General features: G+C 40.9%; 1 protein-coding gene across 1 annotated transcript in view; it reads right to left on the bottom strand.

Annotated features, from left to right (window-relative positions):
* Window positions 1-26,248, bottom strand: part of CARD11 (caspase recruitment domain family member 11) — a 214,293-nt gene that overhangs the window by 93,463 nt on the left and 94,582 nt on the right. Inside the window, exons 5-7 of the mRNA XM_069733924.1 lie at window positions 22,034-22,213; window positions 19,913-20,065; window positions 3,029-3,154 (exon numbers count right to left, since the gene is read on the bottom strand). Coding sequence (XP_069590025.1) covers window positions 3,029-3,154; window positions 19,913-20,065; window positions 22,034-22,213 — 459 coding nt within the window. The remainder of the gene's footprint in view (window positions 1-3,028; window positions 3,155-19,912; window positions 20,066-22,033; window positions 22,214-26,248) is intronic.

Here is a 26,248-nt window from a genome sequence, read left to right as displayed (position 1 = left end):
CCTGGTTATGGGGGACTTTAACTACCCGGATATTAACTGGGAAACAGAAACCTGTGAAACCCATAAAGGCAACAGGTTTCTGCTAATAACCAAGAAAAATTATCTTTCACAATTGGTGCAGAATCCAACCAGAGGAGCAGCACTTTTAGACCTAATACTATCTAATAGACCTGACAGAATAACAAATCTGCAGGTGGTTGGGCATCTAGGAAATAGCGACCACAATATTGTACAGTTTCACCTGTCTTTCACTAGGGGGACTTGTCAGGGAGTCACAAAAACACTGAACTTTAGGAAGGCAAAGTTTGACCAGCTTAGAGATGCCCTTAATCTGGTAGACTGGGACAATATCCTCAGAAATGAGAATACAGATAATAAATGGGAAATGTTTAAGAACATCCTAAATAGGCAGTGTAAGCGGTTTATACCTTGTGGGAATAAAAGGACTAGAAATAGGAAAAACCCAATGTGGCTAAACAAAGAAGTAAGACAGGCAATTAACAGTAAAAAGAAAGCATTTGCACTACTAAAGCAGGATGGCACCATTGAAGCTCTAAAAAACTATAGGGAGAAAAATACTTTATCTAAAAAACTAATTAAAGCTGCCAAAAAGGAAACAGAGAAGCACATTGCTAAGGAGAGTAAAACTAATCCCAAACTGTTCTTCAACTATATCAATAGTAAAAGAATAAAAACTGAAAATGTAGGCCCCTTAAAAAATAGTGAGGAAAGAATGGTTGTAGATGACGAGGAAAAAGCTAACATATTAAACACCTTCTTCTCCACGGTATTCACGGTGGAAAATGAAATGCTAGGTGAAATCCCAAGAAACAATAAAAAAAAATAGATAAATCTCCGGGTCCGGATGGCATACAGCCACGAGTACTAAGGGAACTAAGTAATGTAATAGATAAACCATTATTTCTTATTTTTAGGGACTCTATAGCGACAGGGTCTGTTCCGCAGGACTGGCGCATAGCAAATGTGGTGCCAATATTCAAAAAGGGCTCTAAAAGTGAACCTGGAAATTATAGGCCAGTAAGTCTAACCTCTATTGTTGGTAAAATATTTGAAGGGTTTCTGAGGGATGTTATTCTGGATTATCTCAATGAGAATAACTGTTTAACTCCATATCAGCATGGGTTTATGAGAAATCGCTCCTGTCAAACCAATCTAATCAATTTTTATGAAGAGGTAAGCTATAGGCTGGACCACGGTGAGTCATTGGACGTGGTATATCTCGATTTTTCCAAAGCGTTTGATACCGTGCCGCACAAGAGGTTGGTACACAAAATGAGAATGCTTGGTCTGGGGGAAAATGTGTGTAAATGGGTTAGTAACTGGCTTAGTGATAGAAAGCAGAGGGTGGTTATAAATGGTATAGTCTCTAACTGGGTCGCTGTGACCAGTGGGGTACCGCAGGGGTCAGTATTGGGACCTGTTCTCTTCAACATATTCATTAATGATCTGGTAGAAGGTTTACACAGTAAAATATCGATATTTGCAGATGATACAAAACTATGTAAAGCAGTTAATACAAGAGAAGATAGTATTCTGCTACAGATGGATCTGGATAAGTTGGAAACTTGGGCTGAAAGGTGGCAGATGAGGTTTAACAATGATAAATGTAAGGTTATACACATGGGAAGAAGGAATCAATATCACCATTACACACTGAACGGGAAACCACTGGGTAAATCTGACAGGGAGAAGGACTTGGGGATCCTAGTTAATGATAAACTTACCTGGAGCAGCCAGTGCCAGGCAGCAGCTGCCAAGGCAAACAGGATCATGGGGTGCATTAAAAGAGGTCTGGATACACATGATGAGAGCATTATACTGCCTCTGTACAAATCCCTAGTTAGACCGCACATGGAGTACTGTGTCCAGTTTTGGGCACCGGTGCTCAGGAAGGATATAATGGAACTAGAGAGAGTACAAAGGAGGGCAACAAAATTAATAAAGGGGATGGGAGAACTACAATACCCAGATAGATTAGCGAAATTAGGATTATTTAGTCTAGAAAAAAGACGACTGAGGGGCGATCTAATAACCATGTATAAGTATATAAGGGGACAATACAAATATCTCGCTGAGGATCTGTTTATACCAAGGAAGGTGACGGGCACAAGGGGGCATTCTTTGCGTCTGGAGGATAGAAGGTTTTTCCACCAACATAGAAGAGGATTCTTTACTGTTAGGGCAGTGAGAATCTGGAATTGCTTGCCTGAGGAGGTGGTGATGGCGAACTCAGTCGAGGGGTTCAAGAGAGGCCTGGATGTCTTCCTGGAGCAGAACAATATTGCATCATACAATTATTAGGTTCTGTAAAAGGACGTAGATCTGGGGATTTATTATGACGGAATATAGGCTGAACTGGATGGACAAATGTCTTTTTTCGGCCTTACTAACTATGTTACTATGTTACTATGTTACTTTGGACGCAGCGGACATGTGCTGCGTCCAAAGCGTTGGCAATTCCTGAATGTGTGCCCCTACCCTAACTTTGGCTTTTCAAGTGTATTTGATCCTATTCCCTTACATATGATGAGCCAGTCATATGATAAATGGCTTTGAGAAATGTGTTAATGAACTTGACATGACATTGGTTGCCCCCTCGGGCAATTACACTTCATGGTTGGTGATTACGTAGAATGACTACAGGAAATGTCTGGTGATCTCCTAATATCGGTGGGAAACTGGAATGTACCCAGTGGATATCCAGAAATGGGATAATTGCCGTATGGTGTTCATCAGACAAAAGAAGCTCTCTAGAAGGGCTGGCACAGTACAAAATGGTTGTGTCTAATCTTAATGTAACCCTCACAGTAGTTTGGTTTTGGTCACTGACAGAAACTGATTCATCACATGACGGACACCAATTTCAGGAGAAAAATCATATTGACTAGAACGGTGCTCATTGGTTTTCCATCACGGTGTCCAGAAATCTATTTGTCCAGCACATATAATGGAATCTGCAGTACAGCCTCAAATGCAGGTGTGAACATAACCGCATTTACTTATTTACCTGATCCCGTTCCTTCTCTACTTCCTCTAACTGTACCATAACGGTGTTCATGCGGTGTTTATACATCTCACAGTCCTTTGCCAGAGTAGAACATTTTAACTCCAAGTCTTCTTTCTCCTCCAAATACTACAAAAGAATTGGCTAGCATTAATTTATATGTAGCAATGATTGAGCTATAGATATATGAAAAGTATATTTCCTACATATCCGAATGAATGCTGCCTCGAAAAATGTAGATCTTTAATGTAACAGAAAAAGGTATTTGTGTTTTTATTAAAAGGCAGTAAATAAAAATAGGAATATTTAGCTTCTTTGCAAGTTGAATTTAGAAATGTATAAAGTTTACACTGAACGTTTGCAAGTCGTGGTTAAATTATTATTATTTATTATTATAGCGCCATTTATTCCATGGCGCTGTACATAAGGGGTATACATAATAAAAACAAGTACAATAATCTTGAACAATACAAGTCACAACTGGTACAGGAGGAGAGAGGACCCTGCCCGCGAGGGCTCACAATCTACAAGGGATGGGTGAGGATACAGTAGGTGAGGATACAGCTGGTCGTGCAGAGGTTTGGTCGATCGGTGGGTACTGCAGGTTGTAGGCTTGTCGGAAGAGGTGGGTCTTCAGGCTCTTTTTGAAGGTTTTGATGGTAGGTGAGAGTCTGATGTGTTGTGGTAGAGAGTTCCAGAGTAGGGGGTGATGCGCGAAAGAAATCTTGTATGTGATTGTGGGAAGAGGAGCTAAGAGGGGAGTAGAGAAGGAGATCTTGTGAGGATCGGAGGTTGCGTGCAGGAAAGTACCGGGAGACGAGGTCACAGATGTATGGAGGAGACAGGTTGTGGATGGCTTTGTATGTCATGGTTAGGCTTTTGTACTGGAGTCTCTGTGTAATGGGGAGCCAGTGAAGGGATTGACAGAGGGGAGAGGCCGGGGAATAACGGGGGGACAGGTGGATTAGTCAGGCAGCAGAGTTTAGAATAGATTGGAGGGGTACAAGAGTGTTAGAGGGGAGGCCACAGTGCAGGAGGTTACAGTAGTCGAGGCGAGAGATGATGAGGGCATGGACTAGGGTTTTTGCAGATTCTTGGTTTAGGAATGTACGGATCTGTGAAATATTTTAAGTTGAAGGCGGCAGGAAGTGGAAAGGGCTTGGATATGTGAGTAAATCAGTCAGTTTGCGTTTTGTTTGGAAAGAGTAGTGAAATCTGTACTCTTATTACCATTAAATAAACTAGGAATTTAGTATATAAAGATTTATTAGGAGCTGTCATGACACTGATGTGGATAGAGCTAGAAGGGGTTTGCTCAAGTTCATAAATTGTTCTAATAAATTAGGCAGCATGAAATTACCTGTATGATGGAGTGAACTACCATTATGATGGGCTCCTTGCTAGAAATGGGTTGCATCTTACAAAAACAAGAAAACGCATATTTGGTAGATGCCTTGCTACACTCATCAGGAGAGGGAAATATTCAGCAAGGAAAAAATATGCAGCTAATGAATTATTTTGAGAACCCTGCTATAAGAAGTGAAAATAAAGAACAAACACAACAAATTCTGAATGAAAATAGAGGAGCAAGAGAAACAGACTACAACTTAAAATCTGTCTATAAAAAAGCACAGAGCATGGGAAATAAACAAGGAGAATTGGAGTTGTTAACACAGGAAAATAAATATGATGTCATAGGCATCACTGAAACTTGGTGGAATGATACACATGATTGGAATACAAACATTGAAGGTCACAACTTATCTATTAGAAACAGGCTTAACAAGAGGGGAGAAGGTGTTACATTGTATGTTAGGAACTCATATATCTCCACAGAGATCCAAGCTTCAGAGAAGGGTAGCTCTGTAGAAACTGTTTGGGAAAGAATACAAGGAGAGAAGAACAGAAAGGACACTATTGTAGGTGTTTACTGTAGGCCACCTGGACAGACAGAAGATATTGATTAACTCTTTTTACATCAGATGTCTTTGTTCTAAAAAAAAGTAGAACATAGTGATCATTTGGAGATTTTAGCTATCCAGATATTTGTTGGGAATCTCTCTAAGGCAAAAGTAATGGGTCCAGAAAATTCTTATTTTCCGTGGCTGACAGTTTTATCTTTCAAAAGGTAGAAGAGAGAACAAGAGGATCATCTTGGACCCAATTCTGATCAACAGGGTTAAAGAATCTGGGAATGTTTTGCTTGCAAAAAAAGAAGGCTAATGGGACACTCAATAATTATCTACAAATATCTGAAGGGATGTCACAGTATAGAGGGATAATCCTTATTCTCATTTGCATATGGAAACACGAGAAGTAATGGAATTAAATTGAAAGGGAGAAGATACAGAATACAGTAGTGTTCAAAATAATAGCAGTGTGTTCAAATACATGAGTTAACCACAAAATCTTTATACTATTTTTCATTTCCATGCATTGGGAACATTGCACACTGATTTCTAAATCAAAACATGAAGAGAAATGTATATAATTTGTATATACTTTACAGAAAATAACAAAAAATGACCATTGGGCTATTCTAAAAAATAGTAGTCTGCACTTGTCTTTATAAACTCACAATATGTACTTTTTTTGTGGATTTTGCATTCCTGTGAATCACTAACCTAATATTTAGTAGTATACCCATAGTTTTTTAGAACAGCTTCTATGTTGCATAGAGTCAACCAACTTCTGGCCCCTGTCAGCCCAGGATGCTTGGACTACATCCCACAATTTTTGGCATTTGCTGGCTTTGCCTCAGAAACAGCATTTTTAATGTCATTCCACAAGTCTTCAATCGGACTAAGGTCCGGGGATTGGGCTGGCCACTCCATAACCTCAATTTTGTTGGACTGGAACGAAAAGTTTGCTTGTTTACTGGTCTGTTTAGGTTTGTTGTCTTGTTGAAACACATATTTCAAGGGCATATATTCCTCACCGTAAGGCAACATGACCTCTTCAAGTATTTTAATATATGCAAACTGGCCCATGATCCCTGGTATGCGGTAAATAGGTCCGGCACCATAGTAAAGGCCCCGTCACACATAGCGACGCTTAAGCGATCCCGACAACGATACGACCTGTCAGGGATCGTTGCTGCGTCGCTATGTGGTCGCTGGTGAGATGTCACACAGTGCGATCTCCCCAACGACGCAGCAGCGATGCGGCGAACTGTAGCGACCTGTAGCGACCTGTAGAACGATGCTATTTCATGATGATTCAATGGGACGTCCTGTCAACGAGGTCATTGGTAAGGTGTCAAACACAGCGATGTGTGCTACCCAGCGGGACCTCAACGATCAAAAAATGGTCCAGGCCATTCCGACACGACCAGCGATCTCACAGCAGGGGCCTGATCGCTGCTACGTGTCACACATAGCGAGATCGCTACTGAGATTGCTGTTGCGTCACAAAACTTGCGACTCAGCAGCGATCTCGCTAGCGATCTCGCTATGTGAGACGGGGGCTTAAGAGACACATGCCCATATCACGATGCTTGCACCGCCAGGCTTCGCTGTCTTCAGACTGTACTGTGGCTTGTATTAAGAGTTTGGAGGTCGTCTGACGAACTGTCTGCAGCCCTTAGATCCAAAAAGAACAATTTTACTTTTATCAGTCCACAAAATGCTTCTCCTTTTCTCTTTAGGCCAGTTGATGTGATCTTTGGCAAATTGTATCCACTTCAGTACATGTCTTTTTTTTTTTTTATAACAATGGGACTTTGCGGGGACTTCCTGCTAAGAGATTAGCCTCATGCAGGCGTCTTCTAACTGTCACAGTACTCACAAGTAACTTGAGACTGTCTGTGATCATCCTGGAGCTGATCATAGGCTGAGCCTTTGCCATTCTGGCTATTCTTCCATCCATTTGAATGGTAGTCTTCCGTTTTCTTCCACATCTCCCTGGTTTGGTTTTCCATTTTAAGTAATAATAATATAATTTTATTTATATAGCGCCAACATATTCCATAGCGCTTTACAATAATAGAGGGGATTTGTACAGGCAATAGACATGACAGCATAACAATAATCACAGTTCAAAACAGATACATGGAGGAATGAGGGCCCTGCTCGCAAGCTTGCAAACTATGAGGAAAAGGGGAGACACGAGAGGTGGATGGTAACAATTGGCTTCTTTGTTCGGACCAGCCAAAGTGTAAGGATCGGGTGTTCATGTAAAGCTGCATGAACCAGTTAACAGCTTAAATATGTAACAGTACAGACACAGAGGGCTATTAACTGCATGAAGTGTTGAGAACATGATGCGAGGAACCTGACTATGCTTTAAGTTTTTTGAATGGGCCACACAGGGATTGTTAGGTTAATGCGTTGAGGCGGTAGGCCAGTCTGAACAAATGCATTTTTAGGACACGCTTAAAACTGTGGGAATTAATATCGTATTAACCTGGGTAGCGCATTCCAAAGAATTGGCGTACCACGTGAAAATTTTTGAAGACGAGAGTGGGAGGTTCTGATTATTGAGGATGTTAACCTCAGGTCATTAGCAGAATGGAAAGCATTGGGATCATTTTAGCTGAACAGCCAATCATTGTCTGCACTTCTTTATAAGTTTTACCCTCTCCAATCAACTTTTTAATCAAAGTATGCTGTTCTTCTGAACAATGTCTTGAATGACCCATATTTCTCAGGCTTTCAAGGAGAAATGCATGTACAACATGTCCTAAATTCACCCTTAATAAGGGCCACCGGAATCATACTTGTTTCTTCACAGAATGAATGACCTCACTAATTAAACTCCATACTGCTATTATTTTGAAAATCCCCCTTTCAATTAATTCTAATACACAGACTCAAAAACTTTATACAAAAAAAACTTTTGTCCTTTTTGTAATTTACTAAACTTATAGAAGCTACAGCTATCAATTCAAAATATTTAAAGCAATTACCCAGATACCAGATTACCGTTTGATAATAATAGCAGTGCTACTGTATCATAATAAAACTCAATTTTTATTGATTTCAAAAACAGTAAAAACAAGATTAAAATTCTGAAAAAAGTGCAGAATAATAAATGAGAGACTAGGACTCCTGAATTTTATTTGCGCGCCGGGAGAAAACACTCATTTTGATAAGTTGATGATGAAAATGCTTCAAGAGAATAATAAAATTAAATGTAGATAAAGGGCATAAGTGCAACTTTTTTCCCTTAGTTTTAAGGACTCCTCATTGTCACTCTATAAATGTGATATGTAGGAGGAATGCACAAAAATAAGAGGAAAAAAGGTTACACTTTATCTACATCGAATTTTATTATCCTCTTGAAGCACTTTCAATATATATACCGTATATACTCGAGTATAAGCCGAGATTTTCAGCCCAAATTTTTGGGTTGAAAGCGCCCCTCTCGGCTTATACTCGAGTCAAGGTGGGTGGCAGGGTTGGCGGGTGAGGGGGAGAGCGCGCTGAGGCATACTCACCTAGTCCCGGCGATCCTGGCGCTCCCCCTGCCCGTCCCACGGTCTCCGGGTGCTGCAGCTCTTCCCCTCTTCAGCGGTCACGTGGGACCGCTCATTAAACTCATGAATATGGACTCCACTCCCATAGGGGTGGAGCCACATATTCATTCCTCTGAGCGGTGCCAGTGACCGACAGGAAGAGCTGCGGCACCCGGGGACAGTGTGACAGGCAGAGGCAGCGTCAGGAGCGCCAGGACTAGGTGAGTATTATATTCACCTGTCCCCGTTCCAGCCGCCGGGCGCCGCTCCATCTTCCCGGCGCCGCCCCGTCTTCCTGGCGTCTCTGCGCTCTGACTGTTCAGGTCAGAGGGCGCGATGACGCATATAGTGTGCGCGGCGTCCTCTGCCTGATCAGTCAGTGCAGAGAGACGCCGGGACGAGACGCCGGAACGAGACGCCGGGAGCTGCAATCAAGAGAGGTGAGTATGGCTTGTTTTATTATTATTATTGCAGCAGCAGCAATGGCACAGATATATATGGAGCATCTATGGGGCAAAAATGAACGGTGCAGAGCACTATATGGCACAGCTATGGGGAAAGAAAGAACGGTGCAGAGCACTATATGGCACAGCTATGGGGAAAGAAAGAACGGTGCAGAGCACTATATGGCACAGCTATGGGGCAAGAAAGAACGGTGCAGAGCACTATATGGCAGTTATGGGGCAAGAATGAATGGTGCAGAGCACTATATGGCACAGCTATGGAGCAAGAAAGAACGGTGAGGAGCACTATATGGCACAGTTATGGGGCAAAAATGAACGGTGCAGAGCACTATATGGCTCAGTTATGGGGCAAGAATAAACGGTGCAGAGCACTATATGGCACAGCTATGGGGCAAGAAAGAACGGTGCAGAGCATTATATGGCACAGTTATGGGGCAAGAATGAACGGTGCAGAGCACTATATGGCACAGCTATGGGGCAAGAAAGAACGGTGCAGAGCACTATATGGCACAGTTATGTGGCAAGAATGAACGGTGCAGAGCACTATATGGCACAGCTATGGGGCAATAATGAACGGTATGGAGCATCTATTTTTATTTTTGAAATTCACCGGTAACTGCTGCATTTTCCACCCTAGGCTTATACTCGAGTCAATAAGTTTTCCCAGTTTTTTGTGGCAAAATTAGGGGGGTCGGCTTATACTCGGGTCGGCTTATACTCGAGTATATACGGTATATATATATATATATATATATATATATATATATTGGTCTGTACTGTGTATGTATATATATATATATATATATATATATATATATATATATATATATATACATATATATATATATATATAGTACAGACCAAAAGTTTGGACACCTTCAAATTTAAAGATTTTTCTGTATTTTCATGACTATGAAAATTGTACATTCACTCTGAAGGCATCAAAACTATGAATTAACACATGTGGAATTATATACTTAACAAAAAAGTATGAAACAACTGAAATTATGTCTTATATTCTAGGTTCTTCAAAGTAGCCACGTTTTGCTTTGATGACTGCTTTGCACACTCTTAGCATTCTCTTGATGAGCTTCAAGAGGTAGTCACTGGGAATGGTCTTCCAACAATCTTGAAGGAGTTCCCAGAGATGCTTAGAATTTGTTGGCCCTTTTGCCTTCACTCTGCGGTCCAGCTCACCCCAAACCATCTCGCTTGGGTTCAGGTCTGGTGACTGTGGAGGCCAGGTCATCTGGCGAAGCACCCCATCACTCTCTTTCTTGGTCAAATAGCTCTTACACAGCCTGCAGGTGTGTTGGGGTCATTTTCCTGTTGAAAAAATAAATGATGGTCCAACTAAACGCATGCCGCTGCAAGATGCTGTGGTAGCCATGCTGGTTCAGTATGCCTTCAATTTTGAATAAATCCCCAACAGTGTCACCATTAAAGCACCCCCACACCATCACACCTCCTCCTCCATGCTTCACGGTGGGAACCAGGCATGTGGAGTCCATCCGTTCACCTTTTCTGTGTCGCACAAAGACGCGGTGGTTGTAACCAAAGATCTCAAATTTGGACTCATCAGACCAAAGCACAGATTTCCACTGGTCTAATGTTCATTCCTTGTGTCATTTAGTCCAAACACGTCTCTTCTGCTTGTTGCCTGTCCTTAGCAGTGGTTTTCTAGCAGCTATTTTACCATGAAGGCCTGCTGCACAAAGTCTCCTCTTAACAGTTGTTGTAGAGATGTGTCTGCTACTAGAGCTCTGTGTGGCATTGACCTGCTCTCTAATCTGAGCTGCTGTTAACCTGCGATTTCTGAGGCTGGTGACTCGGATAAACTGATCCTCAGAAGCAGAGGTGACTCTTGGTCTTCCTTTCCTAGGGCGGTCCTCATGTGAGCCAGTTTCTTTGTAGCGCTTGATGGTTTTTGCCAGTGCACTTGGGAACACTTTCAAAGTTTTCCCAATTTTTTGGACAGACTGACCTTCATTTCTTAAAGTAATGATGGCCACTAATTTTTCTTTACTTAGCTGCTTTTTCTTGCCATAATACAAATTCTATTCAGTAGGACTATCAGCTGTGTATCCACCAGACTTCTGCACAACACAACTCATGGTCCCAACCCCATTTATAAGGCAAGAAATCCCACTTATTAAACCTGACAGGGCACACCTGTGAAGTGCGGTGACTACCTCTTGAAGCTCATCAAGAGCATGCCAAGAGTGTTCCATGCAGTCATCAAAGCAAAAGGTGGCTACTTTGAAGAACCTAGAATATAAGACATAATTTCAGTTGTTTCACACTTTTTTGTTAAGTATATAATTCCATATGTGATAATTCATAGTTTTGATGCCTTCAGTGTGAATGTACAATTTTCATAGTCATGAAAATACAGAAAAATCTTTAAATGAGGTGTGTCCAATATTTTGGTCTGTACTGTATATATATATATACAGGTCCTTCTCAAAAAATTAGCATATAGTGTTAAATTTCATTATTTACCATAATGTAATGATTACAATTAAACTTTCATATATTATAGATTCATTATCCACCAACTGAAATTTGTCAGGTCTTTTATTGTTTTAATACTGATGATTTTGGCATACAACTCCTGATAACCCAAAAAACCTGTCTCAATAAATTAGCATATTTCACCCATCCAATCAAATAAAAGTGTTTTTTAATAACAAACAAAAAAACCAACAAATAATAATGTTCAGTTATGCACTCAATACTTGGTCGGGAATCCTTTGGCAGAAATGACTGCTTCAATGCGGCGTGGCATGGAGGCAATCAGCCTGTGACACTGCTGAGATGTTATGGAGGCCCAGGATGCTTCAATAGCGGCCTTAAGCTCATCCAGAGTGTTGGGTCTTGCGTCTCTCAACTTTCTCTTCACAATATCCCACAGATTCTCTATGGGGTTCAGGTCAGGAGAGTTGGCAGGCCAATTGAGCACAGTAATACCATGGTCAGTAAACCATTTACCAGTGGTTTTGGCACTGTGAGCAGGTGCCAGGTCGTGCTGAAAAATGAAATCTTCATCTCCATAAAGCATTTCAGCCGATGGAAGCATGAAGTGCTCCAAAATCTCCTGATAGCTAGCTGCATTGACCCTGCCCTTGATGAAACACAGTGGACCAACACCAGCAGCTGACATGGCACCCCACACCATCACTGACTGTGGGTACTTGACACTGGACTTCAGGCATTTTGGCATTTCCTTCTCCCCAGTCTTCCTCCAGACTCTGGCACCTTGATTTCCGAATGACATGCAAAATTTGCTTTCATCAGAAAAAAGTACTTGGGACCACTTAGCAACAGTCCAGTGCTGCTTCTCTGTAGCTCAAAAGTGGCTTTACCTGGGGAATGCGGCACCTGTAGCCCATTTCCTGCACACGCCTGTGCACGGTGGCTCTGGATGTTTCCACACCAGACTCAGTCCACTGCTTCCTCAGGTTCCCCAAGGTCTGGAATCGGTCCTTCTCCACAATCTTCCTCAGGGTCCGGTCTCCTCTTCTCGTTGTACAGCGTTTTCTGCCACATTGTATCCTTCCAACAGACTTACCAGTGAGGTGCCTTGATACAGCACTCTGGGAACAGCCTATTTGTTGAGAAATTTCTTTCTGGGTCTTACCCTCTTGCTTGAGGGTGTCAATGATGGCCTTCTTGACATCTGTCAGGTCGCTAGTCTTACCCATGATGGGGGTTTTGAGTAATGAACCAGGCAGGGAGTTTATAAAAGCCTCAGGTATCTTTTGCATGTGTTTAGAGTTAATTAGTTGATTCAGAAGATTAGGGTAATAGGTCGTTTAGAGAACCTTTTCTTGATATGCTAATTTATTGAGACAGGTTTTTTGGGTTATCAGGAGTTGTATGCCAAAATCATCAGTATTAAAACAATAAAAGACCTGACAAATTTCAGTTGGTGGATAATGAATCTATAATATATGAAAGTTTAATTGTAATCATTATATTATGGTAAATAATGAAATTTAACACTATATGCTAATTTTTTGAGAAGGACCTGTATATATATATATATAAGAAAACTAGTCACTTTATCCCACCAGATAATTCACCTGTTATTGAAGCCTTCATTTTGGCCGTCAATCATGATATAGAAAAGTTAAAAAAAGAATGTACTAACCAATTTTTGTACCCAAACATGACAGCAGGTGAAATGGAGGCTCTATATGAGTTGGCGCATGATGACGAAATAATCGTCAAAAGTGCAGATAAAGGTGGCGCGGTCGTCATCATGAATAAGAAAGATTATATTGATGAGATTAACAGACAGTTGGCTGACCCGGAGGTGTACGAGAGACTTACCCATGACCCAAAATTTGACATTGCGAGGGACATTAAATCCATTTTGGATGGTGCCCTGAATATGCAAATTATTGACCAAGATATATTTGATTTTTTGACAGTTAAATTTCCCATCACTCCTGTGATGTACATACTACCTAAGATACATAAGTCTCTCGTGCACCCTCCGGGCAGGCCTATTGTTTCAGGCTGCGATTCCATTCTTTCCCACATTGGGATCTTTTTGGATAAGATCTTAAATCCAATCGCTAATCATACAGAGTCCTTTGTGAGGGATACCACAGATTTCCTTGAAAAGATTGGTGGGATTGAAGTGACGGGTGAAGTCATATTGGCTTCGTTCGACGTAATATCCTTATATACGTCGATTGAAAACAATAAAGGCTTGAAGGCAGTCAGTAGGAAGCTGCAGAACACCCAATATTCTGAGGGCACTAAAATGTTTGTTTTACAACTGCTTGAATTAATATTGACCAAGAACTACTTTTTGTTTGGAGATGTTTATTATTTTCAATTGCGAGGAGTTGCCATGGGCGCTAATATGGCGCCAGCTTATGCTAATATTGTCATGAGCACCCTCGAGGAAGATTTCGTCTATGTGTCTCCCCACTTCAGTTATGTTGCTGCGTGGTGGAGATACATAGACGATATCTTTCTGATTTGGACTGGCCCGGAGGATATACTGATTGAGTTCCATCAATACTTAAATACGGTTGATGATACAATCAAGTTCACCTTGGTACATTCAAATACAGATATTCAATTTTTGGATGTGAATGTGAAAATTGACAATAATAGATTGACCACTCAACTGTATTCTAAGATGACTGACAAAAATGACCTACTTCTCTTTAATAGTCAACATCCGAAAAAAACAAAAGAGTCGATCCCCTTGAGTCAACTAATTAGGGTTAAAAGAATTGAGAGTGGGGAGGAGTCTTTAAAAGAATCTATGGAAAATACCCTAAGAAAATTTTCAGATAGAGGTTATCCAAAAAACCTCTTAAAAATACAAAAAAGTAAAGTGGATTTATTAAAAAGAGATGACCTTCTTCAAAAAAAGCACTCCAAAAAAGAACTGAAACGTATACCATTTGTGACGTCTTTCTGCGAAGAGAGTAACAAAATTTCAAAAATTATATATAAACATTGGGGAATGTTGTCCAAATGTTTACCACATGTGACAGAATTCTCCAATCCTCCAATATTCTCTTACAAACGTAACCGCACTATTGGTTCCACTATAGTCAAATCTGACATTGGACCCCTTAGAAAGTCCGGTCAAACAACTATATCCGGTCAAGATAGGAAAGGATGTTTCCCATGTCTATCATGCGTCAACTGTTCCCTGATGCTTAAAGGATCAAGTTTTCTTCATCCTATTACTCAAGAAAAATTTAAAATACAGTATTTCTTGACTTGCAATTCTGAATTTGTTGTGTACCTGTTGCAGTGCCCCTGTTCCTTATGGTATGTCGGTGAAACAACTTGTGATTTTAAAACTCGTATCAATCAACACCGACATACCATAAGGAAGGGGCGTATGGATTTGCCTGTTTCCAAGCACTTTGTAGAGAAATCGCACACAGAAAAACAACTACGATTTCGTATCATTGACATGATTCCTCCTCAGAGAAGAGGGGGAGATCGCGTGCGACTACTTAAAAGGAGGGAATTAGAATGGATTGTAAAACTCAATACACTAAAACCATTTGGATTAAATGTAGATTTTAAAACGAATCAAGTCCTGTAAAATTTGGTAAATTTTCTCTTTTCATTGTATGTGGGAAAATTGTTTTTAATTTTTTATATTTTTTTCAGATGTCCCAATCTATGAAGGGAAAGATACATCTTGCATGGAAAATGATGTTCCTTTGCAATTTTCCTGTTTCAAAATGAATACTCTGCAAAAAGTTTCAATAAATATATGGATGGCACTCACCTGTCTTTATGGTTTATTGGTTGATAGTATCACGATAAATGTTTACTATGGTCTTAGCAATTAAGGGTATATGAGAATATTGGAGGATTATTACCTCTTTATATTTGAGTCCTGACTTATAATATCCCTTGAGGTAGGGTGAATTGTTTGGATCCCTTGTGGACTTATGTCCGGACGATTATGTAAATATGATACGATTAAGCCTTTTTTAGTAAGACATTGTGGGTGCGTCCTAATATACAGCCAATAGCACTTACTTTAACTCAATAAATTTACATTGTGATCTTTTATATTGATATACTCATAAGACACTTATGTGGCTAGCGCTGTTTTGAATATAGAAATTCGCTATGAAATTGCAGAGTTCTCCTGCTTTCCTTTGAAATCAAGGTTATTCCCTTTTCCAAAATGGCGCCGAGGTCCTCGGAGCACTAGTGCGCAGGCGCTGACCACAATGCTATGCGTCTTGGGTGAAATGCCATAGACATGCGCAGTGACTCCAGGAAGACGCCGAGAATTGTACACAAGCGGCGATTTGCCTGTAAGTGTGCTGTCTGCTTAATTATGTATTAGATTGGGACATCTGTGTAGGTCTAATTGCTTATTATGATATTTATGTGATATATATGGTGCACTGTACATGATGGTTATTGTCCTAATAGTATTTTGGAGAGATATGCACGTTGACACTGATGCACTTTATTTGGATATGAAACTCATTAGCACTATTGTCAGAAATGTAAATATTATTTTAATGATGATTAATAGAGAACATATGTATTATCTATATATAATCACTTCATTTGTATGTTCACTGCTTGAAAAAGGATTGGAAATCCGAAACGTTGCCACGCCGTCCAGGCATTAAAGCCCACTTTTTTTCTATTTTTTGTGTGCTGTTTTCCTTTTTTTCTTATATTATTGGAACCATTTGAATATTGGTTTGGAAAGCTTTGCACCACAAGTTTGGTAATATGATGCTGTTCTAATTTTTTCTCTCTCTATATATATATATATATATATATATATATATATATATATATATATACTGCTCAAAAAAATGGAACACTTAAAGGGAACCTGTCACCTGAATTTGGCGGGACCAGTTTTTGGTCATATGGGCGGAGCTTTCAGGTGTTTGATTCACCCTTTCCTTACCCGCTGGCTGCATGCTGGCCGCAATATTGGATTGAAGTTCATTCTATGTCCTCCGTAGTACACGCCTGTGCAAGACAATCTTTCTTCTTCTGTGAAATCAAACTGTCCACTTAGGAAGCAACACTGATTGACATTCAATTTCACATGCTGTTGTGCAAATGGAATACACAACAGATGGAACTTATTGGCAATTATCAATACACTCTCAATAAAGGAATGATTCTGCGGGTGGGGACCACAGACCACATCTCAGTACCAATGCTTTCTGGCTGATGTTTTGGTCACTTTTGAATGTTGGTTGTGCTTTCACACTCGTGGTAGAATAAGATGGACTCTACAACCCACATAAGTGGCACAGGTAGTGCAGCTCATCCAGGATGGCACATCAATGCGAGCTGTGGAAAGAAGGTTTGCTGTATCTGTCAGCGTAGTGTCCAGAGGCTGGAGGCGCTACTAGTATACAGGCCAGTACACCAGGAGACATGGAGGGGGCCGTAGGAGGGCAACAGCCCAGCAGCAGGACAGCTACCTCTGCCTTTGTGCAAGGAGGAAGATGAGGAGCACTGCCAGAGCCCTGCAAAATGACCTCTAGCAGGCCACAAATGTGCATGTGTCTGCACAATCGGTTAGAAACCGACTCCATGAGGATGGTCTGAGTGCCCGATGTCCACAGATGGGGGTTGTGCTCACAGCCCAATACCATGCAGGATGCTTTGCATTTGTCACAGAACACCAGGATTGGCAAATTCGCCACTAGCGCCCTGTGCTCTTCACAAATGAAAGCAGGTTCACACTGAGCACATGTAACAGGCGTGACAGAGTCTGGAGATGCTGTGGAGAGCGATCTGTTGCCTGCAACATCCCTCAGCATGTCCGGTTTGGCAGTGGGTCAGTCATGGTGTGGGGTAGCATTTCTTTGGAGGGCCGCACAGCCATCCATGTGTTAGCCAGAGTTAGCCTGACTGCCATTAGGTACCGAGATGAGATTCTCAGACCCATTGTGAGACCATATGCTGGTGTGGTTGGCCCTGGGTTCCTCCTAATGCAGGACAATGCCAGATCTCATGTGGCTGGAGTGTGTCAGCAGTTCCTGCAAGATGAAGGCATTGAAGCTATGGACTGGCCCCCCGTTCCCCAGACCTGAATGCGATTGAACATGTCTGGGACATCATGTCTCACTCCATCCAACAACGTCACGTTGCACCACAGACTGTCCAGGAGTTGGCAGATGCCTCATCAGGAGCATGCCCAGGCGTTGTACAGTAGGGAGGTCATACAGGCACGTGGAGGCCACACACAATACTGAGCATCTTTTCCTTGTCATGAGGCATTTCCACTGAAGTTGGATCAGCCTGTAATTTGATTTTCCACTTTGATTTTGAGTATCATTCCAAATCCAGACCTCCTTGGGATTTTCGTTTTGATTTACATTGATAATTGTTATGTTTTATTGTTCTGAACATATTCCACTATGGAATAAAAATTTGCAACTGGAATTTTCATTCAGAGATATCTAGGATGTGATATTTTAGTGTTCCCCTTATTTATATAAAGAGCTGTATTGGATCACTTAGTGTAATACCCTTTAATTAGTAATTTTGACCAACTTGTTTCCTCCTGGCACGCGTATAGTATTCAGGGATCCCAGTCCATCATTTCTTTTTCTGCGTGTTTTTCTGAATTTTAATCTTGCTTTGACTGTTTTTGAAATCAATAAAAATTGAGTGTTTTATGATACAGTAGCACTGCTAATATTACCAAAGGGCAATCTGGTACCTGGTTACGCTAGTTTCACACTAGCATTCGGCAGGGCTGTGGACTTCCTCCGTGAATCCTTGCCCACTGCCACACCTCTTCATTCAGCTCCACCTATGACTGCATGCGTCCCGTGTACCTAATCTTTAACATTGGGTACGCAGGCCATGTGGATGTATGCGGATGCCTCCACATGGGTCATTTTCACGCTGCGCCGACCGCAACAAATTGCAACATGTTGTGTTCGGTGCAGGTCGGTGCAGCATGAAAACGACGCATGCGGAGGCATCCGCATACATCCACATGGCCTGCGTACCCAATGTTAAAGATACGGTATGCAGGGCGCATGCAGCCATAGGCGGAGCTGAATGAAGAGGTGCAGCAGTGGGTGGGGCTTCACTGAATCTACTGAACCAACTGGTAAATTGTTTGACATGTGGTAATATGATTTATACCAAAAACAGTGATTACTCTGGTTAGTCATATTGGACTGCTATTATTTTGAACACTGCTGTAGATATTAGAAAAAAACTTTTTGCCTGTGTGGGTGATCAATGAGTGGAACAGGCTGCTACGAGAGGTGGTGAGTTCTCCTTCAATGGAAGTCTTCAAACAGAGGCTGGACAGACATCTGTCTGAGGTCCTTTAGTGAATCCTGCATTGAGCATGGGATGCACATCATGACCCTGGAGGTTCCTTACAACTTTAACATTTTATGATTCTATGAAAATAAGCAAATTTGCAATTGACTTGCTTTTTCTATTAGCGGTCGTTCTCCTGTGATGAGAGATTTAATCTTTTATAGTGTACTGCTCATTTCCATGGAGTCCAGCTTCTAATACCTGGCTAAGAGTGTTCAGCAGGTACATTCTAGGACGGGTTAACTCTTAACATCCCAGTCACCTCTTTCCAGTCCATTGAGTTCTATACAACAGTTAATTGATTGTTCATATCCCTCCCCCTCTGTACTCTCGCTCTCATCTTTTGAAGAGATGCACATATAAATCACCAGCTCTGTGGCTTTAACTGCAAGTCTCCTATGTACTCTGCTTTGTCTGTACAGAGTTGTGTGCTTGTCCAAATGCCCTGTTATCTCTATGTGTAAATCAAGAGAGTTAAAAATAGGCACAGCACCAGCAAAGGAGTACGTGGCTGCGGGACTTCCTAGGCAAAGACCAATCCTCCAAATAAACAAAAAAAAAAGAAAGCAGCACTCCAAAATAAATACAATATATGATGTTTAATCACCCATTAGGCAATGTTTTGGCTCATTTGAGGGCCTTTCTCAAGTTGAGAAGCTTGAGAAAGGTCCTCAAATGGACTAAAACATTGCCATTATGTGGAATGAACATCACCTATTGTATTTATTTTGGAGTGCTGCTTTCCTTGTTTAGTTTATGGGTAAATCCAGTTATAACAATGTAGACTCATAACAAACCACTGATGGCTGAATGTGTTACAGAGGATCATGTGCTGGGCTTTATAGTTCTAATAGTACTTCAGTTCTATTTACCCGACCTGTCACTCATGAAAGAGCCCATCCTTCCTGAAACCAGGAAGAAAACTGTAAGTCGACTGCATTGATCTGAACTGTTGAAGAGATAACTTGAGAATGCCCCTTTAATTGAACAACCTCTTCAGTAATAGTATAACACTTTGAATGCAGTATTTTTAATGAAATTTTAATGCCAAAAGCAGGAATGGATCAAATGTGTTCAAATATGCATTGAGGACAAAGCAGAAAGAGAGGTATTAGTGAAACACTATGAACATTTTACCTTGTCCCTTAAATCTTCAGCTTGGCGTATTTCTTCCTGAAGATTAAATATTCTGTTTACCAGTTCATGGCGATCTTCAAGTGCCTCTTTACGATCATGTTCAAGAATATCAACAATCGCTTTGTCTGAATCAGGTAAACTACGACCTCCATCCTATGCATTGTTAAAATGGAAAGAAACAAATTACTGTTACATGACATGTACAGAAATCCTCAGGCTCCAGAGAAATACATGCGTATGATTGTGGATGGAGTGGGTCAAAACAATGCATTACTATCTATGGAAACACATTGGTACGCAAGGACATACGTACGCATGCGTTCGATGCGCTTGTGTACTTCAGACCGCGCATGTTCAGGAACTGTTTTGAGACACGCCCTCCTGGAAATATCGAACGCATGCGCATAATCAACTCAAATGCTGGCAGAAATGCATCCAAACGCATGCACATGCAGCGTTTTTTTTGCCGTCATGCGTAACCTGATGCAGATTTAAAAAAAACACTGCGTAAACATGCGTTTGCATGCATTCTGACATGTGTTTGCGCATGCAGAGGATACGCTGCGCACAGAAACGTTAATGTGAACCTAGCCTTATTCCTGTATTTATTTTCAGACCACATGCAACCAGTTAAAACTTTTAATTTGTGGTGATGTCCCTTCCCATAATACATGCTGGAAGTAGGTGTGTCCAGGATGCTGCTGTCTTCACTAGCTCTTATGTATCAGCACATCTTCATTCCTGGTCTGATTTCCCCTTTTTATGGACCAAAATATCTTCTCTCCCCTTGTCCAGACAGTCTGCATGACATTATGCTGAGGAGGAGTGTAAGAAACTCTTTGATGCTGCACATGTGATTTTTTTCTCCTACACACATTCCCCCAGCAAGCAGGAAGTTGGGAGGTAAAGGATCAGTGCACTCCTAAAGGGAGAAATTGAGATTAACCCTTGAAATAAAAGGCAGTCTGTTGGTCTCAAGGTGGTGAATCCCACATTTTTTTTATATCCTTATTATTATTACTTCCTTTTATATAAAAAATACAATAAATTTGAAGGAAAAAATTGGGAGGTCCAAGGTGTCACGCACCAGAAGCGCATTGATGTTTTAAGGACTTATCTATCATGACATTTTAATCTTGCTTGCATGGCTTTTTGTACTCATCCATAAATAAACATTAGCATGTTTGTGAAGCTGGACCTCTCCTTCTTTTCCTTGGATTGACTGTGTCTAGGCATAGATGCATTCGTTGCTCCGGACTGCTTGAGATCATATGCGGGTGAGCTGGACAGTTTCTTTCACAATAAAATTGACTTTGATGTTTTGCAATTACTAATTGCTTCCTGTGCTAGGATATTATAATAAGGTTAACTAAAAAATGACAATACATAGCAGCTTTCTGCATATTGGGCTGATAAGCAGCAGACCCACGCTAATCCCTCTCCATCACCAAAGTGGTCACAATAGCCATAAAAGCATCAGAATGAGGCCATTGGGCAAAGCAAGAATGTGACCTGGTCTGACAAATAACATTTTCTTTACATTATGTGGACACCCAGGTGCGCGAGTGTTACCTGAGGGGATGACATAAGGATTCACTAGGACAAGACAACCTGGCACAAACCATATTTGCTGAGGAACCTTGGGTCCTCGCATTCAAATGGATGTTACTTTGATATGTACCACCTAACTAGATTAGCCCAAATGCCTCCTTTCATTGTGACAGTATCCCCTAATGGCAGTAACATCTTTCATCAGGAAAATGCATCCTGCAGCGCTGCAAAGGTTGTTTAGAAAGGATTATGTAAAGTGATAAGGTATTGATTTGGCCTCCAAACTTCTCAGGTCTTAATCAGAGTGAGCACCTGTAGGATGTGCTGATGTGCTGCAGAAATAAATCCAATCCATACAGGCCCAAATTACAGAAACTGGGACTAAATGATCCACTGCTAATGTGCTGGTGACGTAGTGTATTCCACAGAACACCTTCAGAGGTCTTGTGGAGTCATTAGATTCTTAGGTCAGATCTGCTTGATGATAGTAAAGGGGCCTTCACTGATCACTGTATAAAGATGCTAAGTAACCTGCATGTTTTAATCCGGTGAAAACAACCATCTTACTACCTGAAGCAATGACTGAAATTCTTGTATTGTTGTCTTCAGCATTTCATTTTCACGCTCAAGTTCCATCATTTGTTCTCTCTTCGGGCGATTCTCAATGTCATTTTTCAGTTTTAGTGATTGGTTTCTTTCCAGTTTGCACTCTTCTTCTACTTTATTTAGATGATGCTTTAATCTGTCAATCTGCACAGAAATTGAAAACGAGTTGTAAGACTAAACGTAGAAGCTGTATGATTAGGAACTGAATAGACAACATATTTAACATGGGGAACCCTTTGACTGGTAAGGATAGAACACAAAAATCAATTAGTGTAAAAGAGTAGAGAAACCTGTGGTGCCTAAACTGTATGAACATAGCAAAGACCAACTAATATACGATTATGATGCATTGGATAATTATACACCTGACTTGTAGCATAAGATCAATCTCACTACATGTCATACTTGATGGGATGCGAGAATGTGCAAGGTTTTTGCATTCCATAACTTGTGGATTATTTCTTTTGTTCAACCACAATGATCTATGGTACAATATTTAATTCCACTATCATGTCCCATGTAAACTATTAATTAATGGTTAATTTATTAATGGTTCTGACTAGGGGCATTAGGAAAATAGGCACCAGGCTATACCTCCATGTACACAGGGTAGCCACGTGCCTAACTACCTTAAATCAAATGGATGACCCATCATACCTGGACCTCTGTCAGAGAATGAAAAGGGTTTTCTGGGCACACAGATTATTAAAGCATTGTGAAGGTTATCGGAAATTAATAAAATTCATAATTTATTTGCTCTTAAAATTCTGCTGTCTTCCTAAGCTGTTTTGTGGTGATGTGACATCCAGCTCCATACTACTGGCTTCAGTCCATTCAAAACACAGATCACAGAGATTTCCGGTCTGTCCTTTGAACAGTTTAGCCATCTGCTCTGCAATGAGCTCTAAATGGCGATGTCACGTGGAGTATGGCCTGTGATTCTTGGCAAGCTTACAGTGACTGGAGATGTGCACCAGAGGTAGAACAGGGAAAGCTCATTGCAGTCTCCACAGAGTACAAGTCATCTTATCAGCTTGTGTCTTTGAGAAAGACAGCAGGGGTCTTATGTAGTATAACAGACCTATACAGAACTCTCAAAATATATCACTAGTCAGCAGGGAGAGAAAATAGATAGAAAATATAACTTTTAATGGTATATTATAAAAACCTAGATTGAACCAACATGTACAATGACCACCAATAATTATCACAATATAAAGTGCAAGTGCTCAGTAAACCAGTGTAAGGTTTGGTCTCACCAATGTTACATGATGAACCACTGTCAGGCAGGCAGGACTGTAGAAGCAAAATACACAAGGGACCTATCACGGAGGGAGTTGTAAGTGACACTCACCGATGCAATCTCCCAGGAAGACAGGGCCCGGAGAGAGCCACAGGATCCCAGGAACATGGGGCAAGCGAGACTGGAGAGAGATTGCTTCAGGCCTGATAGGACCTGAAGCGCCTGACTGCTGGGGGGCATGGCCTAAGCTCCACGGAACTAGGAGCGGAAGGAAAACTGCTAGAAAGGTAACTAAAGGACAGATCTAAGGGGCACAGACAGGGACAGGGACAACCAGATTAGGCCGGGGTCAGAGCACCGGATAGCATGACGGTACCAAGGGACTAGACAGAAAGGATAGTAGGGGCCAAGCAGAGGTCAATACCAAACGGACATAGAAAGTACAGAGACGGAATCCAACAAACAGTATCCAGAGACTAGACAGAGTCAAAAACCAAGGAATCAGGCAAACCAGCACACGGCACAAAACACACTAAGGGGTCAACACACTCAGCCAAGGACGAAAGTATCACTGACAAAGGAAACTCCCAGATGGAGGCTATAAAAAGTCCACCCAGGATCAGAGGGAGGCTACAGAAATTAACCCTAGAAGAACCGACCCAGACAAACCATGACAGGACCTTATCTGTCACACCCTGTTGTGCCCCATGCATTGCTCCCGCCCGGATAAGGGCAGTACCCAAGTGTAATGCATTTCTTCCTCTGTCAGCAGAGTAAATGAACTGTAGGGGTAAAAGGGGTTTAAAGACAGTGGTCAGGTGAAAAACTTTAAGGGATCTGACATGACCAGTTAGACCCTTCTTTGGAATCACCTGTCTCTGCAGGAATTGCCTCTTTTTGGTCTCTCATCCCCAATATTTCTGCATGAGCACTTATAAAGAACTGTCTGAGTTCAGAGAAATGGTATAGTGTGAAATAAAAATTACTGCAGTTCACCACAGTATGTGTCCCTGTTTCCTCTTTTTCAAAGTTATGAGGTATTGAAGTGTATCAATTAAATTAAAACTGTGTAGATTTATCCTGGAAATATAACTCATGAGCTGAAACGAGAAGTATCTGTTTCACTAGTGCTACGACATTTTGCTGAGGCATAATGAATAAATAAGAGTGACATCTTTCCAAAAAATGACCTTCCATGGACAATTAGATTTGAGTGCCCACTCCCTTGCAGGATGTGTCTCTCGGGCCAAAGTGATGAATCAACATATATTTCATCTGGACACATAAATTACGGTACTTTGCTCCATAAAATAGCTTTTTAATATATTTCCATTTCCAAAGACATCCAGATTGTCTGAATCCAGGAGCAGTCACCTGTTCACAGTAATTTTGCTGTTTCCTTATTAGCTGCCCTGTGTGTGTTAGGTGTCTCCCAGTCTTATATGTTAGCAAGGAGCAGCACCATCATCAATACTACTGTGGCTGCAGAGCAGATGGGGAAACAAATGGATATTGTGTCGTTTAGTTTTTAGATTGTACTAGTCCTAGCTCAAAGTATGCTTGAGTAAAAATGTAACAAATTAATTTAGGTATTTACATTATTTTTAATTTGTCTATAAATTTGTCTGTCCATGTGCTACAAGCAGTTACAGATTTGTGCAATAATTTACACCAGTTTGTGGTGTAAAATATATTACATTTTCCAACTTGTCCCAGTAAGCAAAGTGGCACAAAATGTCAAAAATGTTTGCTCAATATTCCAATATTTGCAATTTTTTAATGGAACCTGACAAGGAAGAAAACAAGTAGCTTGGTAGTAATATAACAAATAATTATGAAATGTAAGAAAAAAAAAAGACTTTTTCACAATAAAGATACAAGCAACAATGAACGAGGAGTTTACCATTTGCTACACTGAGCTGAGCAACTGGGATAAGATGAAAATAAAAAGCTTTGTATGCTTCCTCATTTACAAATATGTCTGGTTCCATTTACGGTAATATCACTCAAGGTTTGTCTATCTTCAGACCATAAAGCATAAAGTAAGATTAAAAATGAAAGTATAAATTATTTAAGGAAGCGACACACGAAACGTATGTGTTATATTGTTCAATACACATTCAAAGAAAATGACACAATCTTCCCAGTGAGACAACGACCATAGTTCTTGGAAATAGGATTTCTCTTAGAGGAAGGTGGTGAGTAAAGACAGGACTTTTTAAAGTAATTTTCCTTGTAGTGTTGCATCAAATTTCTCAAAGTATTGCAGAGTGTTTGATAAGCCACATTTATTTCAATATGCTACATGTCTGTCTAGAAATACCGTATTTCACTTTTATGCCACTTCCTTACTGGAAATTTTAAGAAGTCACCATTCATAAATCTGGCTAAAATCTCATTTGCAGAAAAAGCTATAGTGTGCAAAAAACACACCATACATGTACCCTCTGGCTAAAGACAGAATCAGCTGTGGAGGATATCCACTAATAAAACATAACTTTTAATATTAAATGCTAAAAAATGCACATCCAACAGGACACAAACGAAAAAAAAAAAAAACACATACAAAGTGCTCAGGTGAACCAGTGCTCAATTAAAATGAATGGTTTGATCTCACCCAAGCTGCCGGACACTGTATACTTCCGTACGACACAGTAGAGATCCAATTAGATGAGGAGGGGCAGGGCTAAAGTAGTACAGTCTACCCTGTAACCCCTATGTAACTCCTGTCCTAACAAGGACAGGCCCCAAATGGACCTTGCTCTAAGGAACCAGCCCACCCAATATGTATAAAGGCAGAGTCCCAAAAACCTCTTGAAATGTGGTATCTTCCTCCCTACGCGTTTCAACTCCGATCATGGAGAATCATCAGGGGAGTCATATGGAAAGAAGTGCCAACGGGCACAGAGATGTAAGTCCGTCTAAATTGTGGGGCC

This window comes from Ranitomeya imitator, chromosome 7 (genome assembly GCF_032444005.1).
Source record: "Ranitomeya imitator isolate aRanImi1 chromosome 7, aRanImi1.pri, whole genome shotgun sequence".
NCBI lineage: Eukaryota > Metazoa > Chordata > Amphibia > Anura > Dendrobatidae > Ranitomeya > Ranitomeya imitator.
This window is presented reverse-complemented; position numbering and strand designations above follow the sequence as displayed.